At 46.8% G+C, this 24,050-nt stretch overlaps 1 protein-coding gene across 2 annotated transcripts in view; it reads right to left on the bottom strand.

Moving 5' to 3' along the window:
* Positions 1-116: 116 nt before the first annotated feature.
* Positions 117-24,050, bottom strand: part of CARHSP1 (calcium regulated heat stable protein 1) — a 33,808-nt gene continuing 9,874 nt past the window's right edge. Inside the window, exons 2-4 of one of the 2 annotated variants that reach the window (XM_041462827.1) lie at positions 16,506-16,703; positions 13,727-13,849; positions 117-1,785 (exon numbers count right to left, since the gene is read on the bottom strand). In XM_041462827.1, coding sequence (XP_041318761.1) covers positions 1,623-1,785; positions 13,727-13,849; positions 16,506-16,678 — 459 coding nt within the window. In that variant the 5' untranslated portion in view covers positions 16,679-16,703 and the 3' untranslated portion in view covers positions 117-1,622. The remainder of the gene's footprint in view (positions 1,786-13,726; positions 13,850-16,505; positions 16,704-24,050) is intronic. The other variant, XM_041462826.1, reaches the window with a different exon arrangement.

Raw genomic sequence — 24,050 nt, 5'->3', positions numbered from 1 at the left:
TTAAATAAAACAAGTCACCACACAGGGGTGCATGTGCAGGCACCTGCCTTGTCCTCTTCTTTAAAGCTGATCCTCTTCAGCACCAGCCACCCAGGGAGCAGACTGGAAACACATTAAAGCACTGAAATAGTTGCATTTATTGTAAAGAAAGCAGGGGGTGATATTCCAACAAGCTGCACAGTGAGAAACCCACCACTACCAAGGCTTATGGGTCATAAAAAACAAAACCAAACCAAACCCAAACCCCCACTACACCATGGTGTAACACAGGCACAGCTAAGGGAAAACAAGCCAGCACAGCAGTTCCTGACCCCACATCACACCTGGGAACAGATCAGCTGCTGTGAAAGGCTCAGGACAGCCAGCACCTCTTGGTGAAGCTCCAAATACACAACTGAAGCTACACTGTTTTATACAACTAACAAGAGTTGTGCCTTTTTTTTGTCTCTTTTTTATTTGCAAAGTCAATATAAATCCACTGTTAGGAAAATAACAGAGAAAAATGCTTAATTTGAAAAAAAATGTGGAAGGCAAATAGGAACAAAACCAATTTAGTAGCACAACTACATGAAGAGTCTGGGGAAGGTTGGCCCTGTCACATCCTACCAAGCGAGTTTGCCAGGGAAACGGACACAGAATTTACTCCACCAGGACAGCTGAGCCTGCAGAGGAACTCACACAGTGTTTAACACACAGGCACAGGGGCAGCACACACCTGCTGTGCAGCAGTGCAGGTGTCCTGCCTGCCCCTGGCACACCATGGCAGTCAGCTGGATGCAGTCCTGAAGGCAAATCTTCAGCCTGGTCAAAATTCAGACACACTCAGAGGCTATGAAGTATCCACTACTCTATGGTTTTCTACCACTTACCTAGAAGCAAATTTAAATTTGGGATGGATTTTTTTTTTTTTTTTTTTTAATACTGGCCTATAAAATCTGTTGCTAATCAACCATCAAGGCACCTAAGTAAATTCACAAACAACCCCAGCTTTACCAGTACAAGTTTCCACACCATGCAGCCACACCATTTGCAGTGGTGCAGCTGATGGGCACTGGAGCATAACCACCTGTTGGAAATTTTCCACCCTGTGGCAGCTGCTCTGTTTGTGAACTTCCTTCCATGAGGAAAACAAATGAGCAATGAACACCTCTGTCAGTCAGGCCAAGGCATTCAGGCACTGTTATCAGCAATAAAGGTACTGCAGCCCTGGGAGAGCAGCCCAGCAGCACAGGGCTCACCCAGCACCCAGGGCTCAGGGTTGTGCTGGACCATCTGCACCAGAAGAGCTCTCCTTGGAACCTCTCCCCCTTCCCCTGGGCATTTCCTGGAATCAATTCACAAGACAAAAGAAAACCCAAACCTCCCCTCCTCCACCGAGCACACAAACTAGGTCTCTTTAAATACATTTCTTGTAAACACATTACGCTAGATATTTTTTCATTAGCATTTGAATTGCCTTTTTTTTTTTTTTTTTTTTTTTAAATCAGGCCAGCTGTAAAAAATGGTAATTTGGGCCTGCTTCTGCTTTATTGACAATGCAGTATTTCCTCACACACAGTATTCTTCAGCCAGGTCCTGCAGCCAGTGGTTGAGCAGAGCCCAGCCACGCTCCAGGGGACACCTCAGGAGCTGATGACGTGCCCTGACCACGTCTCGTGCTTGGTGCCAGGGGCCAGGTGAGTGATCACCACCTCCACTGCCTGCAGCTTCTCGTTCTTGGGAGGGATGGTGCACATCTTGTAGGTGACCTCGTCGCCCGCCACGGGAACGTACTCGCCCTCAATGCTGTGGAGGGAAACTCCAGTTAGTCACGAATCTCAGAAACACTCGTTCTCTTTTGCAGCCGACTGAATTTTTTGTCATAATTGTTATCTTAGATGCTCAAAATACTTCAGGGATTTTATAGAGCCTGTCATCTGTCAAAGTCTGAGGCTGATTTTGGTTGTCTTGCAGTGAAATCCTACGAAAATACTATAAACGCCACCATTGCCCTAAAAAATCAACCAACCACAAGTAGTACAAAATAAAACCCAATAAAACTCACAAAAATCCCCACTCTAATCTGCCTTAAAGAATAATCAGGTGAGCCCAGGTTTGGACTGAGAAATGTGCACCAACACCTCACTTGCAACAGCACTAGAGGGCAGGGCTGCCACTGGCTGCCACTTTCTTCAGGGATATGGTTTTTAAACTAAAGAAAATTGATCTCTTTTTGGTTGTTTTTTTCTCCCACTTAAGCTTTTGAAGATTGGGGGTTTTTTTCATTTTTTCTTAAAAAGAATTGTACCACGTAATGGCAAAATTTTCCCTTTAGATTATTCCACCATAACACGCTTTGTGGTACAATATAAAAGAGGAGCCCAAGTGAGATATGGTATCAAATATTTCAAAATTACTTGCTGTGAGAAAAGAGAGCTCTGCTCTCCTGATGTGTTAGCCTGCAGAAACACCCACCCAGCACTCAGGGAGATTTCCAGGAGGCTCCTAGTTGGCCTCACCTCCCCCAGAGTGATGCCAGGGGATGCTGCAGGACCTGCACTGTGCATTTGCTACTGCACGTGAGCCCGTGTTTGGAATCACTGGGAGATGCCAAAAGGGCTTCACCTGCTGTTCAGAACAAGGTGCTGATGACACAGAGAGCTGCAAACAGCCCTCCTCACCTCCACCCTGTGTTTGAGATGAGAGCTTTGAAATGAAAGTCCCAGCATGTGCCACTGAACACTGGCAGAGATTCCTCCCCCCTGCATTGCCACGAGGCTCTGACAGAACAGAAGATGCCACTTCACCTTTCTTTAAATGTACCTACACCTACAAGCTCAGCTTCCCTGCCCTGACAGCCCAGTCTCTACACTTCTCAGGGAAGGCTTTCAGCATTTCTCAGCAGTATCTGTATTTGGGAACAGATCAACACTAATAACAAATTCTACTGGATGCCTAATTGGTGTGACTTGCTTGGGAACTCCTGTCACACTGGAGTCCAGATTTGGGTCCAGGAAAGAAAAAAAAAAAAAGTGGTCTAGGTCAGAAGTTTGTAGTGCACCACTGAATTTGGTATTTGCCTTCTCTGAGAGCACACTGGGAGCATGCTCACCCCACCCAGGAATTTGACCCCATGTTTTGTTAACAGCAGGGATCTCAGATTTTAGCAGTGCCCTTTATATCCACTTTCATTTTGTGACCCATTGATCTTAGGGCTTTTCTATTGCAGGAAAAGCTGGCAGGACTGATAGGAGGTAAACACACTGGCCCCTACTGCCAGTTCTAACCTCACATCAGAGTTTGCTTCTCCTCTGAGCTCTGCAAAACTTCTCCATCTTCATCCCCAGCACTGCCTCTCCCCAGCCCCTGGCCTCTGAGGGCTCCTGGGTGAGCCCTGCACTGCAGGTGCTGCTCAGGGAGCTGTGCCAGCCTGTGCTGAAGCAGCAGCAGCCCAAGCCAGACAGGACAGGGTAACCAGGCATGCACAAGGGAAGATAAAAATGACCCCTAAATCAAGATTTCTCCCATGGGAAATTCAAAAGAAAAGTCATTGTTTGCTAGCTGATTGTATCAACATGATATTGAAAATGCTCCTGTATCTAAATATTAATCTAAAACCTGCTAGGAGGAGCTAAAGACATTCCCAAGGCTGGGTGAAATGTTTGAGGGATTAAAGTCCTTCAAACTTTATTTCCCTGGAAATACCTCTACTCCAGAGCTGCCCCTGACTGTGGCAGACTCAGGAGGGCATGTCTGAAGCTGAACCCTTCAGAGCAGTGCCTGGGAAAATGGGACTGAATTGAAGGCAGAAGAAATATTTACAGAAAAATCAAGATAAAGCCTCCTTCATCAGACCTGACAGCCCTTTCCAGCCCATGCAGGCTGATCCAGCTGACCTTTATTTACCTCCAAAGTCTCCAGGCCACCCTGTCAGCCCAGCCCAGGATCACACTGGGCAGGCTCCCACGTCTGACCTTTGCTGTGGCTGTCCTCTCCAGTCACTGCCTCCGTTTATGCCCCACTTCCCCCAGTTCCAACAGGTTTAAGGTCCTTTCAGGTGTGAAGGGATTGCACACCCAGCCCTTACTGTCCTTCCAGGAGCAGAAACTATTTTACCTTTCTAGTGCCAAAGGAATTTGCCAGCAAAGACCCAGAAGTTTACCCTGACTTTGAAACAGCAGTTTTGCAGCAAAGATGTACTGGAACCTGATGAGGGGACATAAAACCCCAAGAAGAGACACAGAAAAGGGTTGAAAGAGCCAAACCAAAAGTGAAAATAAAAGTGGTGTATAAAAAAAAAAAATTACATCACCTTTCCTACTTAAACCTCTTGAATCTCAAGGAACCTTGATCCTTTGTTGCAAAAAAAAAAAAAAAAAAAATTAAAAAAAAAAAAAAAAAAGAAAGAGAGAAAAAAATCTTGCTATAAAGCTAAAACCACTAAAACTAAAGCAGCATCTCCCCTTGGTGCTCCAGCCACCCACTGCAGAGCCCCAGGCCCTGCAGGGAGCAGGAACTCCTCACCCCTGCACAGCCTCCCAACCAAACGGATGCCCTGCCCAGGAAGGGATCTCAGGTTTTTTTTTAACAAACAGGAACCTTACATGTTTTTTAAAAGCTCCTGTAAAACAGGATAAGCCACGGTTAGTAAAATAAACGTTTGAAATCTGCAGAAGTAGGTAAATATGGTTAATGCAAAAGGAAAGTGGATTCACAGTTTCCTGAAGCACTAATATAAAAAAGCTTTAAGCTCCTGAAAAATGGAGGTAAATTAGGTATCTCTTGAATATTCAAAATCAAGTGAGGAAGAAGTACAGCTTGAGCATTAGAAAGGGTGGGTGTTTTGTTAGGATATATGAATATGTACCTGGAAGGTTCTGGTAAGATGTGTGTTGCAGGTACACTGGTAACAAAGTGATTCTGCTTTTCCAAGAAATAAGCCCAAGTGAATCAGTACACACACACAGAACATGGCTAATACACCCCACGCTGCAGCCAGGGAGAGCAGAAGCCAAGGCCCAGACTGCAGGACACACTCAGCTGTCACTGAAAGCCACCATGTCCCTCAGGCCTTGGGAGGTGACTCTTTGGGGCACTGCCTATGCCAGCCCCTGGTCTGCCAAGGAAAAAGAAAAAAAAAACCCAAAATATTAACTGACTCACATTTCTTATGCTGAATCATGAGGTTAAATACTCATGTTCCTTCTACTGAAGGGATCAGATTATGCCCAGAGTCTGCAGAGCCCCAGGCATCACCCAGACCAGGCAGGTGCACTTTTCTCTGCTAGAGAGCATTTCTTGCAGGGCTGAGCATTATGCTGACAGCATCAGATCCTTTCTTGGTTTCACTGCTTATCCAAGCTGACACTACAGGTGACTGGAGCTAGTGATAAAACCTCATTCAACCCCAGGACAGCTTCATCTGATCCCTACTTTGCTGTCTTTCCTCACTTGTTGAGGTGACCCTACCCCACCAAGGCCAGGCCTGTCCTTTGCACAGCTGTGTGTAAAGGTTGTGGCCACACAAACATCTCCAATTTCATTTTCTGCTTTTGGCCTTTAAACTTTCCTCCCACAGATCAGACATTCTTTTGTGTCCTGCAGGTTTGTGATCCCTAGTTATTTTTGGTGCCTAACAAATGTGAGATCATCAGCTCATTGCCCCCGGCGCACACGGAAAGCAAGAGGACAAAGGTCTGCAGCCTGAGCAGAGCTGAGAGTGAACAGTGTCCCCTGGGCAGTGTTTGCCACCAAAAGCTGCTTCTGGGACAGCCACAGACCTACTCCAGCCCTGCTATCACCACTTGTGAGGCTTGGAAGGAGAAACAAACACATCCAGGTTCTGCAGTGCTTGTGGTGGCACGCAGAAAGGACAAGATGTGAGATGGTGGCAGTGCAGGCAGAGCCCCACACAGAGCTGGGGGAAGATCCTCCAGCAGGAAGCAAGCCTCAAGCACTGGGCAGGAAACAAACTGGAAAAGATCAGAGAGAGTAAACAGAGCTCTTGGAACAGACTCAGCCTGCAACAGACATCCTGTAAATAATATAAGTTACCTGGAAAATTTGGTAAAGGAAGTTAAACATGGACTTTTTTGATGTTACATATTGATTAAATAATTTTAGATCTGTGGTTTTTTACTTTCACCCTCCATACATATTAAATGTTGATCTAGAGGAATGTGGAGGTTTCCACTGCTGTTTGAGGTATTGGAGTGCACCTTCAATTCAAAATAATGAATATCTACATGCCCAGGAATCTTAAGACACTTCAACAACATCAAATTCAAGCTAAAAATAGGAAATGCTTCCCTGATGTTAGAGTCAGAGAGAGACACAATAGAGTGAGTTTTAGATTATCCAGCACCTCCCATTTCCCAGCTCAGTGCCAGTCTGGTATGGTGGAGCGTTTTATCCTGCACTATTTTTAGGGAACTGGGAGGTCATTAGGAAATTACCTAAATAAGGAATGTTCTAGTTCTTCCTTCTCACAGCTGCTATTCATATTCCAGGACTCTAGTTAAACCTCTTGGGACAAAGCCAAAGTCACGTGGAACCATTTTGGAACAAGAGTTTTCAGTGAATTCCGAGCTTTGCTGATCACCAAGCCTGCCATGGAGAAGGTGCCATGGATGACACCACGGAGCACTTCCAAGGGCTCTGTTACCTCCTGGGCTTCTTGAAGTTCATTTAACACCTCAACACCTGTCTCAAGGAACCTGAGGTGTCTTTAACAGCAAGATGCAACAGAATAATGAACCATTGTGAGTTACTAATCCCAAGTGCCCTCCCGTGCGTTCCCTGTGCAAGCCAAGGGCCCCAGCAGCCACCACACAGCCAGCAGTGACCTCAGGGAGCTGGCTGGCAGGAGCAGGGCTGCCTGTCCCCACCAGTCACACCAGTGACTGGGACAGACAAGAGTGAAGAGGCTCAGACACTGAAGAATCCCAGCAGTTAATATCCAAGGTCGCTGCTCCAGGATCCCCTGAGCTGTTGCAGAGAAATTTCCCAGGAGCTGCACTTCTCTCCCAGTGCAGTGGATGGAGCATCCTCTTGGTGCTTGAATCCCCATTCAGGGATAGTTATGGCTCCAAAGCTACTTCCAGCAGCTAATTCAAGCCCAGGCAGCACAGACACCCCGTGAGGAAGGAACAGGAGAGCTTTCCAGGAATGCCTCTGTGGCAAAGACAAAGACACCTGCTCCTGCAGACAGCCAGCCTGGATCCTGTCACAATCCCACCTGCTGTGTGCATCTGGGAACCACAGCAGGGGCAGCCACACCCTGTGCTCACTGAGCACAGAGCCCCCATCCTCCAGCAGTGCCACCGTGGCTCTCACCTATTACAGTCTGGATCATTGAGGGGAAGATTCTGGGAAGACTTTGCTGCAATAATGACCACAGCAACCTGACTCTCCTGCATGCACCACTGCAAAATGAGTTTTCTGACCCAACTGGGGGTCTTAGGAAAAAGATAATCCATGTTCTATTCATTTCCAAACCCCTCTCAAGAAAGATCTAGAATTCTGCTGCCTCTCCTTCCTACCCCAGATAATTTACCTGTTTCAGACAGCACCACAGAGAAGCCAGGAGATGTGGCACCAATGCTTTGCACCAAACAGTGATGTGGCAGGAAATGAGAGGAAAGGAAGGAGCATGAAAAGATGATCTCTCCATGGACACAAGGAGCTCAGAGCCAGCTCCTCGGTGCAGCAGGGACACAGCTGGGCTCTCCCTGCAGGGAAATGCATCTCCAGCACAGCCAGCAGCTGGAATGCAACAGCAGAAAGGGACCATCCCCACCTGGGAGCCCAGCCAGAGCCCTCGAGTGCTCAGCCCTGCTGAGTCACAGACACTGGAGGCAAAACCTGAGATCACACCATGGAGAAGTAAAGCACAGCAAGCACAGGACGTCCCTGGGGCCGCGGGGTGCTGTGTGCCAATGTCCCTGGGGAAGCACAGCATCAATCCTCCAGAGCCATCACTACCCACGGGTCAGGAATCCAGCCTGAAGGACAGCCTGAAGGCCTCTCTGCAATGCAGCATTTTCTCCTTTAGAGCCAAGTGCTGGCAAACTGCAGAAAACCCACAAGCACTGCATGTTTTTTTTCTTTTTCATTAAATATGCTGCTTTTGCAAAATAAAATCTTTTTAAAAACCAAGAGTGTGGTCATTCATCCATCAGTGCTCTCTGGTGAGCCACCTCCTTGCCTTGCCCTTGCAGGTACACAGGCTTCAGGCCAAGTCCCAGATATATGCAAAAGCCTGGAGCACAAACCATCTCCATCATGTGCCCACTCCCAGATGCTCTGGAAGCAGAAGAGTGGGTGCAGTGCTCTAATGCACAACACTTGATCTGCTCCCCCATGCTCCCCAGGCCCCCCATCCCTCAGCAGCCCAGCTGGGAAGGGAAGCTGATGTGAACCTGCCTGCACAGGCAGCACCTGGCAGGGGACATCACCACAGGGAGTCCTGTCTGCCCTCTGGGAGCACGCCACAGCTGCAGGTGCAACAGCAAGAGGGTGAGAGGGAGGCCACCAGAGCCACTGCGTGTGGTGACAACACACCAGGGAGTGTGATGTACTCCTAGGAGGGAACAGGAGCCAAGGAGGTGACACACAGGAGGATAAAGCTCTCACACTGGTGCTGTAACAACACCATCAGTTTGGTGACAGTGGATCATCTACAGGCTGGTGGAAATGGAAGCAGTGACAGTATATGTCGCTATTAAAAATGCAATTAAGGGCTTTTTAAAAATTTCACTCCAGGCAAATGAATTTGCCTTTGCTTCCTGCTTTCCAGAGATGTTATCTGAATTACTATCGCAGCAACTCCTCTGCCTCCATGCTTGCCAGCTAGGGGTTTATATTCACTACAGCAAGCATGTTTTGTGTTTGTTCTAGAGAGGGGTGAAGCATGAATCTGAGAAAAACAAGACCTCATCACACCAAAGAGCCATGACATTTCCCTAGCACAGCTATTTATACCAAGTTGAGAACTGTCTCCAGCAAGCACAAGGGAGCAGGACTCACTTGTACCCAATCAGTTAAAAAAGAGAAGTGGCTCCACACAAGTGTCATCAAACACCAAAACAAATCATCTCTGCAGCCTTCAGAGCCACTCACTGAAACAAAGCCAGGCAGACAAAAAGCACCTTTCAAAGCCAGCACAGGCTGGGGCTGACCCACTGGAGAGCAGCTCTGCAGAGGGACTCAGGTGCTGGTGGGTGACAAGCTGACCGCGAGCCAGCAGCAAGTCCTGGGGCCAGGAGAGCCACTGGGACCCTGGGATGCACTGGGAGGAGTGTGGCCAGCAGGACAGGGAGGTGAGCCTGCAGTCATTCTCCTCAGGAGAATGACAAGGAGCTGCCAGAGAGGGCCCAGCAGAGGCCACAAGATGGTGAAGGGTCTGCAGCATCTCCCGTGAGGAGAGACTGCAGGAGCTGGGCCTGTTCAGTCTGGAGGAGACAGGACTGAGAGGGGATCTCACTGGATTTAATTCTCTCCAAGGCAGTTGCCAAGAGGATGGTGCCAGGCTCTTTCCAGTGGTGCCCAGCAACAGGACAAGGAGCAATGGCCATAAACTAAACACAAGAAGTTCCACCTCATCATGAGGAAGGAATTCTTTATGTCGAAGGCGACTGGATCTGCCCAGGGAGAACTCTCCCTGTTTGGGGACATCCAAACCCACCTGGATGCATTCCTGTGTAGCCTGCTCTAGCTGACCCTGCCTTGGCAGGGGCATTGGACTAGATGTTCTCCACAGGTTCCTTCCAACCCTAACAATTCTGTGACCCCATATTTCTACCCACCTCTCACAAGTCCAACACAATAAAGCAGCTATAGTGCAAGTTCCACTCATAAAACATGTCTGCATGTCCACATTCATGCACAGATACACAGAAAATTTTGCAGACATCAAGTGAAGCTTTTGAATGCCACATACACTTGACTTTATTTTTGGGCTAATGCCCACTTATAGAAAGGAAATGCCAAGCCAAGTGTTGTTATTATCTTACAAAAAATAAAGAAACTTACAGGAAACAGACATTCCATCCTATGGAAGACATTTTCACTAAAGTATAACCTCACAGCTTAGCAAAGAAAATAATTTAATTCCTCAAATTAAAAGTTTATGTCAAAAATCATAATAATCTACAAGATAGGCGGCTGGTCCCTATGCTTAAAACTTTCACTAATCATCACAGCTTAGTGATGAGCACAGAGGATCAGTCTATCTTACTGAATCCAAACTGACATAACCATTTCATCCAAGCTCCTGAAATCCCAGCTTTTGGGAAGAATTCGGGAGAAACAATCTGCTTTCATTTCAGGAGAAGATGCCTGTACCACACTGAGACAGTGAACAGACTAACACCTCTCTCACACTCAGATTTAACTGAATAAATAGAAGGAAAAGAATCACTTGATAAACATGAGGAGGATCTCAAAACTCTGTGCAAACCAGAGTCACTGGAGTCCCCTGAGCCACAGGCCTGCTTACAGAATGCTGCCACAAAAAGCAATTCCAGTTAATAAAGAGCAATCTATCAAATTCACTGTGAAATAAACTGAAATGAAAGGCATTACTAATTCGTCCTTCCAGTGTTGCCTTGCATCAGAATTAAGACAGTGACACCATCACCCTCCAGCACTAAAAGCTGCTTCCAGCAACTGAAATATACTCTGAGTAATTAAAGAACACAATGTGCTGAAACCTTCAGTACTTCAATAATAGCACTTTTCACTAACAGGTTGAGGCAGAAACATCAGCTATTTTTGAAGTGAAGCTCTGAGACAGTACCTAATGTGAAACATTTAAAACAGTGGCCCATTCCTGGCACAACAGAAAAGCTGCTGTTGACTTCAAGAGAGCAGAATTGACTAGAGAAGCTGTAAAAACACAAAACACTTCAGTCCTACAAAATCTATATGAACTAACCTTGCTTAGATGTTTCTGAAAGAGCAAGGAAAATAGTCCTTAAACACAGTTTCTACCAGAAGAAGGGCATAGTTTGCCTGCTGTGGGATGGGAGGAGAAGTGGAGGTCCATGTTGAAAGCCAAGTCAGTAAACACCAGAAAGGCTCAGAGCCTGTTCGTGGCAGGAGGAGATGGCCCAGGGAGGGAGAGGGCCCTCAGCATGGAACTGCCAACCATGGCTGGGCAAAGCCTCTGCCAGAAAGGCACCTCCCAGCAGTGGATGGGGTACAGGAGGTGCCCTGCAGCCTGCTCCTGCTGCACTGCAGGGACACCACAGCACACGGAGCCTGATCCTGGTGTGAGAGCTGGACTGAAATGACAAGCTGAGAACACACAGCCAGGCTGGTGCCGTGGCTGGGCTGTGTCTGCGGGGCCAGAGCCTCTCACCCTGCCCACAGAGCAGCTCTGCCCCTGCCTCCCCAGACAAGGGTGGTGCGAGGGCACGGCTGGGCGAGGCTGGAGGAGCAGAGAACCTCCTGTGTCAGCCAAACAAAAACACACTGAAAACACCTCCAGAAGTGAGGCTGGCCATAAACTTTTACAACCTTTTGGCTCCTTGAGTGGCGCTTTAGGATGGAGGGAGTGGGTGGCAGGAAGGGGAGGGTGGCACAGCACACTGAGGGCACGGTTACCCCAATGCAGTTTATTGATGGCTCCCAGGCAAAGCAGTCTGAGAGCAGATGGGAGCAATGCACCAACAGCACAGCCCACCAGAGGGGACTCCTGTCACAGGGGCCTCGCACAGAGCACCACACATCACAGCACACAAAGCTATTTTTGTAATGTCACTTGGGACCTCAGCATAGGAGACATATGGGAGTCTTAAACAGGGAAACAGAAAAAACATCTCTGGAGTTTCTACTGAGTGGAGGGGAATTGAGGGTAGGAGCACCTCGTGCACCCAGAATCAAGTCCAAGACTGAAAGATGTGTTGGGTTGTAGGATAAGAACCTGAAAGTGCAGTTCACATTTTGTACAGACAGAACAGCAATCCCAATCAAAAAGTAATCTCCAAGGTTTTGAAAGGAAAAATTTCACATAACTGAAGAAAATTTTACTGAACTAGTTGGAAGAGAAAATGTACAGGGAAAAAAAAAAAACACAGGACTGAAAATAGACAGTTCTTTAAAAGGAATTCATTAGAAGGCTGAAAATTCATATTTCTGTGAGAAGGCTGTTGTAGCTAAACTCCTGCTGATCAGTAACTGTATAGGTCAGGCTAGATGTTCACAGTTAAATTTTTTTAATTGTGACATAGGAAATGCTATTTTTAAGTTATTCTGGAAATGAGGAGAAATAGTGCATTTGCATTAGACAAAAGAGAAAAGAGATATTAAATGTCACTTCCTTGGGCTGAACACAAGTCAGAGCCTATTTGCACCCATATGCCCTATAAAGCTTTGGGTTGTCAACACCCATGGTACAGTAACATTCCAGAAACCTGGAGGAAAGCCACGTGCTCCTTCTCCAAGGACACATGCTGCACACACAACTAGGAAAGACAGCTGGGGCAATGGGAGTGGGTTTGGGAAGGCTTTTGTTGACTTACCACTGGATAACCACTCTGAACAACAAATAAGGATTATACAGCCTCAGTACTGTGAATACAGTACTGAATAATGCAATAGGTAAAATAAAACTGGTGGTAGATCTAGAAGAAGTTACAGGAGAATAAACATCATTCTTAACACACACACCCTCAGAGACCAACAGCCCCAACTCTGGTCAACATCTCAGCCTAGGAACAAATATTAAAATTGCTCATTAAACCCTGCAGATTAGCCAGGCCATAAACACCAAGGGCAGTGCAGGCATGGGGTGTGCTGGGGAGCCCTGGGCAGGCAGGGCCTGTCCCAGGAGGATGTGCTGCTCTGCAGCCAAACCAGGAGCTGCACATCCAGGAATCAGGAATGCAGCCAGCCTGGGAATGCCAGGCTGGATTTGGGACTGCACCAAACTTTGACACTGCAGAGGATGCTGAGGTCACAGCAGGTATGCAAAGACTGGGGATAAAGGGCTAATGTGATTATGGGATATACAGAAAGAGAAACAGAGCAGAACTGGAGGAGATTTTATCTCCTTACACTGAAAGTGTGTACAGTGTATAGTCTTAAAATTATACTTAAATTCTTCAGTCTCTTTTCTAAGTGTGCAAAGACTGGCTTAGACTGGAGAAAAATTCTCAGCAAGGGACTTAAAAGGCTTTATCTGCTTATTTTATCAAAAGGTAAATTCAGAGGGGGTGGTTCTCAGTGTGCTCAGGACAAAAAGGGTTCAAGTACTAATGAACCCTTTAACAGAGAAAGCTTTAACTATAAATTGCTCACAACCTAAGCTAGATAAATTCAAGGAAGTAATAAAGTGTGACTCTTCTCAACAGTTCAGGCAATTAACCTTTAGTTTAATAATGCTACAAGCAGTGCAAAGTAAAAGTCATGAATTTTCAGTGTTATAAATCTTTACATTAAAACTAGACACTGCATGGAATATTTGCTTCAGGTAAATGCAAGTTTCTGGGTCTGGGCAAAACTCATAGCTTATTCTAAGAGATTTAAGGATCATCTTCTAGTTTTTAACTCAACAGATTTATAATAATAACAGGAAAAGAACTGCATAATCTATTGCTGCCAGTAAGATCTGCATAACCCCTCTTTTCTGGAGTAAGGATGACAGATTATAAACCAGACTGTGTCTGAAATGTCGAAAGCAGTTGGTAGAGAAGGCACAGCAGAGCTGCAGCCCCCCTTGGGCACAGACAGACACGGAACTCACTCGGAGATGTGCACGAAGATGTCGGACCCTCCGTCCGCGGGGGTGATGAAGCCGTGGCCCTTGGAGCGGCAGAAGCACTTGCAGACCCCTTTGTAGATGGGCCCCTCCGAGGCTCTCACCGTGCTGCAGGAGGAAGCACAAAGAGCAGCTCAGGGCTGGGCACATCCCACTGGCACCAGGGCACACCGAGCAGCAGGCACAGCAGCCAAGCCCTCCCTCCCTGCCTGGGAGCACCGAGCTCTGCAGCAGCTGCTCGGCGCTCACTGCCACACACTGCACTGCCCGGGGCCCCTGGAAGGGACACTCAGATGAAGAGGATGTTTGCTAGCACCATAATGCATCAATTGCCATCTTGAATTCAACTGCTCCATCACTGGAACATGTTTTACTCCAGACACCACACTAAATGTGAGAATCTTCCACCTCCAGACACCACACTAAATGTAAGACTCTTCTACCTTTGATGAGTTTGGGAGTACCAGTGTCCACTTAAGTGTTGTGCTTTCACAGATTTCACAGGAAGTGTGAAGCCCAGCTGCAGTGCATAACAGCAAGACTCCTGCCTGAACTCCTCCTCCACTGCCAAGGGACCTGTATTTTAAAATGAGACACATTTGCAGAGCCTGCAATCTGCAATATTGCCATCAAAAAATGGCTTGTCTAGAAAATTGTGTGGTTAAATCCTTTTCTGCATCAATACACTGATCCAGGGTTTGGCTCCAGGGATCCAAACTCACTCAAACACTTCCATTAATGAAAACCAACTGGTTCAGACATATTATGGGGTTTACTCTGAGCATTGCTGTGTCAGAACCTTCTTCATGCCAGGAGTATCCAGTGGGTTCCATGTTAGAAGAGGATTTTGGTGCAATTCTTCAAACACAATGACTGTGCAGCCATCTGGTTATGTGCATCATGGCAACTTGGACATCATTGGCCCAAATGTTTAAATTTTACTGAAGTCTAAATAAAATTGTTTTTTAAAAATGGTAACAGCTTTGTTCCTTAAATCAAACTAACAATAAAGAAATGCAGTTGAAAGTGCTAAAGAAAGAAATCTCCATTAAATCAATTAAATTAAATCTCCATTAAATTAATTTCCAGCTCTATAAAGCTGTCAACACACCTGACCCCACAAGTGCTTGTTACACAGAAAAGCACTCACTGTCCTAAACAAGCTATTAAAGTTCAATTGCATCTTTCAAAGAGATAAGGCACTGTAGGGGATGAGGCCCCCCATTCCCAGTGAACCAAAATTAAATAATCCCAGTGAATAATAAGCCACTGCCTGTCACATCCATCTCTTTATACAACTGCTCACCTAGAGCTCTTGTTTAAAGAGGAGACACACACACAAAATTCAGAGCTATTTTGGTTTTCAGGGCAAACAAATACAGCAAGATTCCTACACTAATTAATGATTAAAGAACTGTGGAAGCCAAATAACAAATTCTTTCTTTTTGTAAGAACCAAACTAAGATTAACAGCTGAGAAGATTTACAAAGAGTTCATTATTAACACAGCACTGAAGCAAGCTAGCTTGGACTTGCTTTTCAAGGGCAACCCCAATTATTAAGCCAATTATGTTCCTTTTAGCAGTCTACTTCCATCAGAAAGTTCAGGGCATTTGAAAGTTTTTGGAACTGACAAAATATAAACTTTTCTTCTGCTTCTCTTCTTTTTTGTCTCATTTAGAATTCAGAAGTAATAACATGAAGCATCAGTGAGACCGTTATTATTTAAATCCTCATGGATAACTCTGGAAGAAAAGAGCTGGAACACTGCAGGAAGTAAAAGGGGAAAAGCACACAAACCAGAGTGAGTGGCCCAAAACAGGTTGGCTGTGGGTCTGAGATCTTACTGCCACAGCATTCATTCAGCACTGCCACACCTTCCCCATACAGAAATAAAGGGCTGTGGCAGAAGCTTCACATTGCACCCTGATTCAAAGGCTCTGAGATTAACAAAGCCCACATTGCCTTCTTCAGGTCAGCCCCTCACTGGGAGGCCCCTGGCAGGCACTGGGAATTCTTTGCAATGGCCAAACCTGGCCCCACCATCCTCTGCTGCTGCACTGGGGAAGGGTTCCCTCTGCACAGCACCACAGGGCCCCAGAAACGCTCAGGGAAAGCCAGCTCTGCTGAAAGATCACTACAAAAAGCAACAAATATGACCTCGTTTCATGGAAAACCTCATACAAAAAACCTTAGAGAAAGAGACCAGGGGTGACACCCTGATAACCAGCATATTCTTTAACAGGTATATTTCATCTTAAGATGAAGGTATTACTAAAACAGAGCATTGAAAAACTATGGGACATTTGGACTGAAAGTCTAAAGGCATCAGAACTTCTTGGAGAATAGTATCACCCCAAAGCCTCTTCAGACACAAGCCCCCCTCCAGCCCAGAGCTCCCTGTGCCCGTGCAGGGGCTGCTGGCTGTGCCCTATTACTGTTGAGTAAGAAAAGATACAGCTTTATTAGAAGGCTGGTTTATAGAACAGTAGCTTTAATATGAAAATTCTCTTCTTTTATAGATAGATTTGACATATTCTACTTGACTGGTTAATTAATAAAAACATTTTTCTTACAGACAGTTTTTGAGAAGAGCAGAAAAGCAGAGTAGGAAAACACCACTTGTAGGTTGTTTATACTAATAAGTTATCACTGTTTCTCTAGAACTCTCTAAAAAGTCTCACAAATCCACTGTGAGAAAACGATTTTTTCTGGCTGTCTGCCCAGGCTGTCACACGCCCAGAGGCAGGCAGGGCAGTACTCACGCCGAGAAGGTCCTGGTGCGGCGGGTGGGCAGCGGGCTGGGGATCAGGTACCCCCGCAGCGGCGACGGGGAGCGCTCCCGCGGCCGCCGGCTCTCCGGCAGGTGCAGCGAGCTGGGCGACGGGGGAGAGCCGGGGGACTGCTGCGACGAGGATGAGGTGGGCTCAGAAGACATTCCTGAGGCCTGAGGAGAGCCTGGAAGAGGAAGAGATCTGATTTAGCGCGAAACGGGAATTGTCACAAATGCCACAAATGCTTGCGGATGCTGATTTTGTAAGAACGTGACTCACTTCCTGCAGACGTACACACGGACACAGCTCCACCACCAGCTCTGCTCTGGATCAGTGAGTTGATGTTTTGTAAAGTTTATTTCTTTTGAAATGTCACAGTTTTGTCAGCTGTACTAGGAAGCTCCTCTGCGAACAGATTACTCCACAACTAATGTATTTGCTCACTCCTGCCTCACTCACAGGCTCTTGGGGCACAACTGAGCCCCAGCTCTTGGTCTTGGTGTGCCCCACACACCTCCCAGACTGATGGGCTTTGACCACAGGCAGCACAGAGGAGTTGCACACAACTGCACACAAACACACATCACAAGAAAGAAGCCCTTGAAGAAGAAATGCTGAGACCAAGCTGCACCTCCAGTGCTGCAGGTTTGTTTTGCTGCGTGATCATCATGGTAACTTCATTGCTGCTGCTGCTCACTTATTAACACAGCTCTGTCAGCTCGTAACACCTCCAGCTTGACTGTGAGAAGAGAATCAGAGGAGTGCTCCTTAACCCCTTCAGACAGATGATTTACTCCGTGGGACAGGAGCACAGGCAAAGGTGGAGGCAGTGCCAGCCCTGAGGAGGTGACCCCTCCCGCCTGGGGAGATCTGGCAGACCCAGCAATGCCCTTTGGGAGGTCTGGGTCTGCCACAATCTCCCAGCAGCTAGGAAGCCAATAGTCCACACCTTCATTCAGACCCCCAGCAGGCTCAGGTTTGCTCTTGCTCAGGTTCTACAGCAGAGGAGGGAGAAGATCTCCTTCTCAGCACACCTTCTCATCGCCAACAGCAATACATCTCATAACATGACAGGCAGAACTCCCAGAATCCATGCAAAGAGCAGGATCAGGAACAGCAGCACTTCTACACGCACAAATGCATGGCTTACAGCAGCAGTGGCAGAAATAAGAGGAAATAACCAGCACTGCTCTGATATTACTATGCAAGTCCCCATCCACACTGAAAGGGGAAGGTGATTTGCAAAAATAACCAATAACCAACTACAGTCTTACTTAAGAAGACTAAAAATATCTGGTTATCTGGATGAGTTAGCAAAAAATGTGGCGATCTGAGTCAAGAAAACATCACAAAGGCAAGAAAAACTGCCTTTAAGACCAATAGTTTAATTGAACTGAAATCTCTCATATCCATTATGCACCCTCCTCTTGACACCCACACTCCCCAGCCCATGAATTATGGAGTGGATCCTTGACATGACATTTGAGAGATGCAGCCTTCTTGTCAATGACAAATCCATATTATTTCTTCCTGAAAATAAAGACTAAAATTAAAAAGGCTTCTTAAGAATGAAGTCACCAGGGAACAAAAGCTTTTGTCTTTAATTGCTCAGGGTGCTCAGAAGATAGAAGTGACTAGTCAGTCATACTCCCTCCTCTACCAGCTTGAGCTTTCCTCACTGTTCTCAAGAACAACTCAGCTGAGAACAAAACCCCAACTTTAGGGATGGAATTTCAAATATGGATGGTATCTGTCACCCATGCCCAGTGTCACAGCACAGCTCAGACCAAGATGATAACACCAAAGGGTCAGGATTTTCCAAACTTCCTCCTCCTCAAAATAGACCTGCTGTGCTGGCTGGTACAGAGGAAGTCTCAATTTCCTAAAGCCCTCTCCTCTGGACACCTTGCTTTCAAGGAATATGTTTGACATGGCAGGACCATAGCCCTAGTAAGTCACAGGAAAAATAAGAGCAAACAATTAAAACCTGGTTCTGATAACTCAGCACACACGGGCTGGCACAAGTGAAAACACAGCTTTTAGAATCACATGCTTTCTCTCCTCTTCTAAATATAAACCAGCTTGTCAGGTGACAAGCAAAATGCAGAGTATTCACCCAGCCACAGAGTGCTGCCCGTCCCCTTCCTCGAACAAGGCTAGAGAGGCAGAATTTTCCCTCCTTTCTTTAAACCACAGACAAACCACAAAAACATTTACAAATGGAGTTAGAAGTGTGCTACCAGAAGTGTGCTACTGTATGTTATTGTTCCCATTTATATTATTTTGGTGCCCTCTGCTCCGTACACATAAAATAAAACAGCGATGTAGAACATTCAGTACCTTGTCACTGTACAAATGTCCTCTTTGTTCTCTGCACACGGCAAAGGTGGGTGAATAGCCTCGACTCTCATCACTTCTATTACATGAGCCCTGCATTGTGCCCAGAGCTGGGTGAGACCTGACCCAAAACCACAGAGCTGAAGGCAGAGAGCAGCAGCCACACCACACTTGGCTTCACCACCACCACAACCAGCGGGACACGGGGAGATGCTGAGCCCGTGCTGCAGCTCAGTCTCTACAGGCAGTATGGTGCATCTGTGCCCAGGAGAGTTCACTGACATCCCTCTGCCTCTTGGGCTTCTCTGACAGCTGTGCAAACCAGGCATAATGGGAGGGATGGGAGCCTGACCGACCGAGCTGAACCGTGTGTGTTCAGCAGGATGGCAGCAGCTCCCGCCTCCCGTGACCCTCGGCAGAAGCTCAGCTCATCTGGACCTTTACAAAGACAAAGGTGCAGCTGGGCTGTTTCAGTTCATGCTGGTGTGGCCATTTGTTGACGTTGTTCATGCAGGGATTAGCTCATTTCCCTTGGCAGCCCTCCTGCAGGAGCAGAGACACTCTCCCCACTTGCAGGCGCAGCTGGAGGCCGGGCAGTGTTGACACAGGAAGCTTACAGCAAAAACTCAACAAAACAAAACCCACACCCCAGCCCTCCCAGCCGCCTCCTCACAAATGCTTTGCCTTCCTAAGGCAGTCACCAGCAGTCTGCAGAGATGTTTTCCAGATGTTATCCTGGGTTCTAAACTGACTCCTGTAAATCAAGGATCACCCCTGGAACTTGTGGATGGCTGCCTACCAGCCCTTCCTCTGCGCCCACAAATTCCTTCCTCTCTTTTTGACTCTGTGACTAGCTGAACAAACCCACTTACCTGCATCTCTCAGAATCCCCCTGCATCTCCCAACCCACATCTGTCATGTTTTCCCCTAATTTTCCCCTAAAACCAAGGAAAACCCCTGGTTTTCCTCCAGCCCAGCCAGCACTCTCCCCTTGGCCATGGCAAGGACATCGTCCCACAAAGCCCAAGAGCACCAGCAGTGCATCCACCCCGAGCTGCCAGGAGCACCCATCCCCCTGTGCCAGCACTGCAGAAAGCCCAGCAGTGAGATCCCAGCCCGGCCAGGGAGCAGGGACAGCACAGCCAGCAGCTCTCTTCTGCTTGAGCCAGCAAAACATGTGCCTGTGGGGATTTACAGAGTGAATGCAACATGACGTAGGGTGGTGATGTTTTCAGGCTCTTTAGGAAACTCCAGCCACGTGCCACGTTACCCTGAAATCGCCCCATATTTCAACACGCATCATTTGTCTTTCTCCAGTGTGATTTTTTTTTTTATATTTATGTTTAGGAATGTACCAAACTGGAATATAAATAAAATAAATTACAGTAACGTCATGGCAAAAATAGACTAATTTAACATTTCAAAGCAAAAATATTTTTTTACCATACCTTTTTTTAGAAAAATTGGCCAATGTGTGTAGAAAGAGACCCCAAAATGTCATCTGCAACAAGTGACCTACAAAGCACCTGTAGCAAGTGAATTACAAAGAGCACAATACATGCAGGAGAAATTTCTGAAATTCTCCATGAAAAATAACTTTAAAAAGCTATTGAAGTGATAAGATTGGGATTATATAAATGTCACCATAATTTCTCTATATATCTATTTATCCTATTTCTCTTAAAGTCTGCACTATACCTGCAGGAATACCCTAAAAATAGCAGGTTTGGAGAAGTTATCCATTCTGACCAGCACGACACTATCACAGAAATCTTATCTCACTTTTAATTCATGTAAATGCCTGGAAATAGTCCAAATTGATGTGGCAGGATGACAGGCTCCATGAAATCTCTCCATCTATGAGTGGTTTCCTTCTCTCATCACAGGCTGCAACACCTCCAGTGAACGGGCACAGGGAACATCCCCAGGGAACGCTGCTCTGCATCCTTCAGTGCTCCAGCATGGAGAAAATGCTCTTTCTGGCCTCCTCAGTCTGGAAATGATCCTGCCTGGAGGAGCTGCTTTCAGATGGTACCACAATGGTCCAAGAACAGGACAGCACTGGCTACGTTTGCCTGGAAAATGAGGGTTTTTCTCAAACACAGAACAAAGCTGCTGCTTTCAGATGCAGGTTCTGCAAGATCTCTTTCATTTCAATCTCTAAAAGGAATCTGAAAAATATGTCTAAAAGACATCTGAAAATCTGATTGTTTTCTGGACTTTTCCTGGACTTAGAAACAACACCAGAAACTCTTCTTGCTTTTTTTTTAATTTTCACTTTCAAACATCCTGGTTTCCAAATTTATTCTGTGCAGCTGCATTTCTTTCCTTCTCCAAGGAAGCTGTGCAGATAAACCCCTCAGCTCCACCTGCTCTTCTGCTGACACCTAGAAAACCTCTTCTCAGCAAGAACATCCACAGCCCTTTGCTCCCATCTCTGAGAGAGTGAAGGCATCAGGACTCCCTGCTCTGTGCCCTGATAGAGGGGAGGGACTGAGGGCGTCCCCAATCCTACAGCAGCTCCCAGCTCCCTCTCCGAGGTGCCTGAGCACCAGCCACAGCACTGCTCCTCCCTGGAGCTCCTTCCAAAGCCCTTTGTGGCACTGGGACCCCATGCACACAAGGATCCCAGCACTCTGAGCCTCCAGCACTGCCCCTGCACCACAGGGTGAAGCACTTACAAAACACTAACTGTTACGAAACAGCTTCCGAGGGCTTCCCCTTCCAGCTTAGTCTGCATGACTAACTTTCCACAATTAATACTGGTATTTCAATTAGCACTGAAACTCAGAGGAGTTGCAACATGCATGTGACATGTCACAGAGGATTATGGTATAAGCATGATGCTCTTGGAGGCTGCAGAGTGCCCACACACTGGAGTGATTTGTCAGTTAATGGAGACCAGGACATGTCCAGTAAAAGCCTAATTATAAGGTAAGCAAAATACAACAAGGACAATTTCTATAGCTTGTTTGAGTGTGCAAATTCATTTGGATTAAAACAGGGTTTAGTTTACAAACAGTAGCAGCTATTTCCAAGCAATCTCAGCACTGAACACTGTCTCCAGATGTGGGGGGTGCCCTTCTGCTCCTGCAGTGAGCAGTGTCTGTGTCTGAAGGAAACACTGCTCAGGCAGCACAAATCCACACTGCACAGCAGTGATCACAAAGAGGGGTGGGGAGGAACTCAGTCATCAGCAGCCTATACAGCACATTGGGAGAGATGAGGACTGCATGCAGTCCCATGTTTTCCACTGCTCATGAAAGCTGATAGGTACACTCAAATTAAAAAAAAAAAAAAAGTTTAGGTGAAGGAACTGAGTGGTTAGTCAGATGAAGTACATGTTTCAACTGATGTAGGATACTAAGGATATATGGTGATACTCTATGGTTCATTTTATCAAAAATACAGAGGAATCAGGATCCTCTCTCGCTGGAAATCCAGTATTTGCCATGATTGATGATGCACAAACTTGTTGCTCCAAGCTGAGCAGAGCTAGCCAGGGTCCTCCACTGGTAAGTGAGCACAGGAGGCTGTTACAGATGTACTGTCAGCTGCCATGGGGACAGTGTGCACAATCACAGAGGACCAGCTTCCATCCTGCCCCTTGCAAAAAGGTACTTCAGAGGGAGCAGAGCACACCAGCAGCCAGTGGTAAGGCAGGTTACTCAGGACAGTGCTGGGAATGGCATGGAGCTGTCCCAAGACCAGCACACCTTTCCTTACACGCTTTCACAGGAGAAGCCCAAGCCTTCAGTTTGCTTATAAAATCTCATTTATCCAGCTCCTTTTGTTTAAAGAACAGATTGCAAGAGGTGAAAACTCTCCCCAGCTCATGGCAAGCCTGGACAAGCAGTGACAGGTTCCAGACAAGCATCCTCCTCTGGGAGCTCTTCCAACCAAGGATGAAGATGGTAGTTGAAGATGATGGTGGTAATTAGGTACAAGTGTTGCCCAGTGACTTAATTTGCTGTGCACCTATAGTATTGGCTAATGTAATCAAGTATTTAAATGACAGCAGGAAAAGGGGGTTCTCACCTGGGCAGGACACCACAGCCTGTCACCAACCAGGCATGTGGCAGTGCCCTGTGGGATGGGCTGTCACACCCATCCCTGTGCCCACAGGACACCCAGAGGCACTGAGCCAGCACCAGCCTGGGGTGAGATGCCCAGCATCTTGCCTTGCTCTTGGTCTGCCAGCTGCTTGCTGTGTGAGCTGCCAGGCTCCAGCCCTGGCTATTTCAGTGGCAGCAGGGACACCATGTCACAGCAGTGCCCAGCTGCTCCCAAAGCCAGTACTAGCTGGGACACCATGCCACAGCAGTGCCCAGTTGCTCCCAAAACCACTACCAGCTGGGACACCATGTCACAGTAGTGCCCAGCTGCTCCCAAAGCCACTGCCAGCCTCCCCCACAGTGCCAGAACCCAGAGCAGAAACATAGACACCAACTCCCAATGCCCAGCCCCAACCCAGGTGCTCCTTCCCTGAAGCCAAGGACACAACAGGTCACCCCCAGGTCACCAGTGTTGGTGCCCCCAACCTCCACAGAACTGTGATAAGGGCAGTGTGAAGGGAGATCACAAAGGAGCCTTGCAGTAAAGCTGGGGAACATCAGGATGACTTTACTTGATCCAACACTGGTAGCCAGGTGTGGCTGCCCAGGTCAGAGTTACATACAAGGTGAGTGCAGTGTGGTGCTTACTCTCAACACCATCCCTGCATCCTCATTTAAAGAAATGGCAAACTAAAGGTTGCATAGTGGTATTTAATAACCTTCTATGAGATTTTTCAGGCCCTTCCTGAGCTCATATAATCTTTTTCTTTAACCTCTGCAGTATCCTGTGGCAAGGAATCCCACAGCTTAACTGTCTATGAAAAAGAGCCTCCACTCCTTTTAGTGCACTGTGAGGAGAGGCCCTTTTTACAGGGAAATTAAGAAAGGACAGTGACACCAAAAGGCAAGAGCAAATTAGAAAAGAAACAAAGAAACAAATGGGAAAAAACCATTAGCTTAGAGGAACACACAAGAAAGGGTGTACAGACTTATTCCTAAATCAAACCTTAAATTTTCTAGCAGAAGTGACATAAAGAGGGTAGAGAGCAAGAATAGCTACAAGCTGTTTCTGGTGATCTTGCCCCCCTCCCCTTTAAATATCCAAGCACAAATGAAAAACCTTGTGCCTTTTTAAAACAAAACA

The sequence above is a fragment of the Pyrgilauda ruficollis genome, unplaced genomic scaffold, assembly GCF_017590135.1.
Source record: "Pyrgilauda ruficollis isolate IOZ18807 unplaced genomic scaffold, ASM1759013v1 scaffold16, whole genome shotgun sequence".
Taxonomy (NCBI): domain Eukaryota; kingdom Metazoa; phylum Chordata; class Aves; order Passeriformes; family Passeridae; genus Pyrgilauda; species Pyrgilauda ruficollis.
Note: the sequence above shows the minus strand (reverse complement) of the source record. Positions and strands in the feature narration are given on the sequence as shown.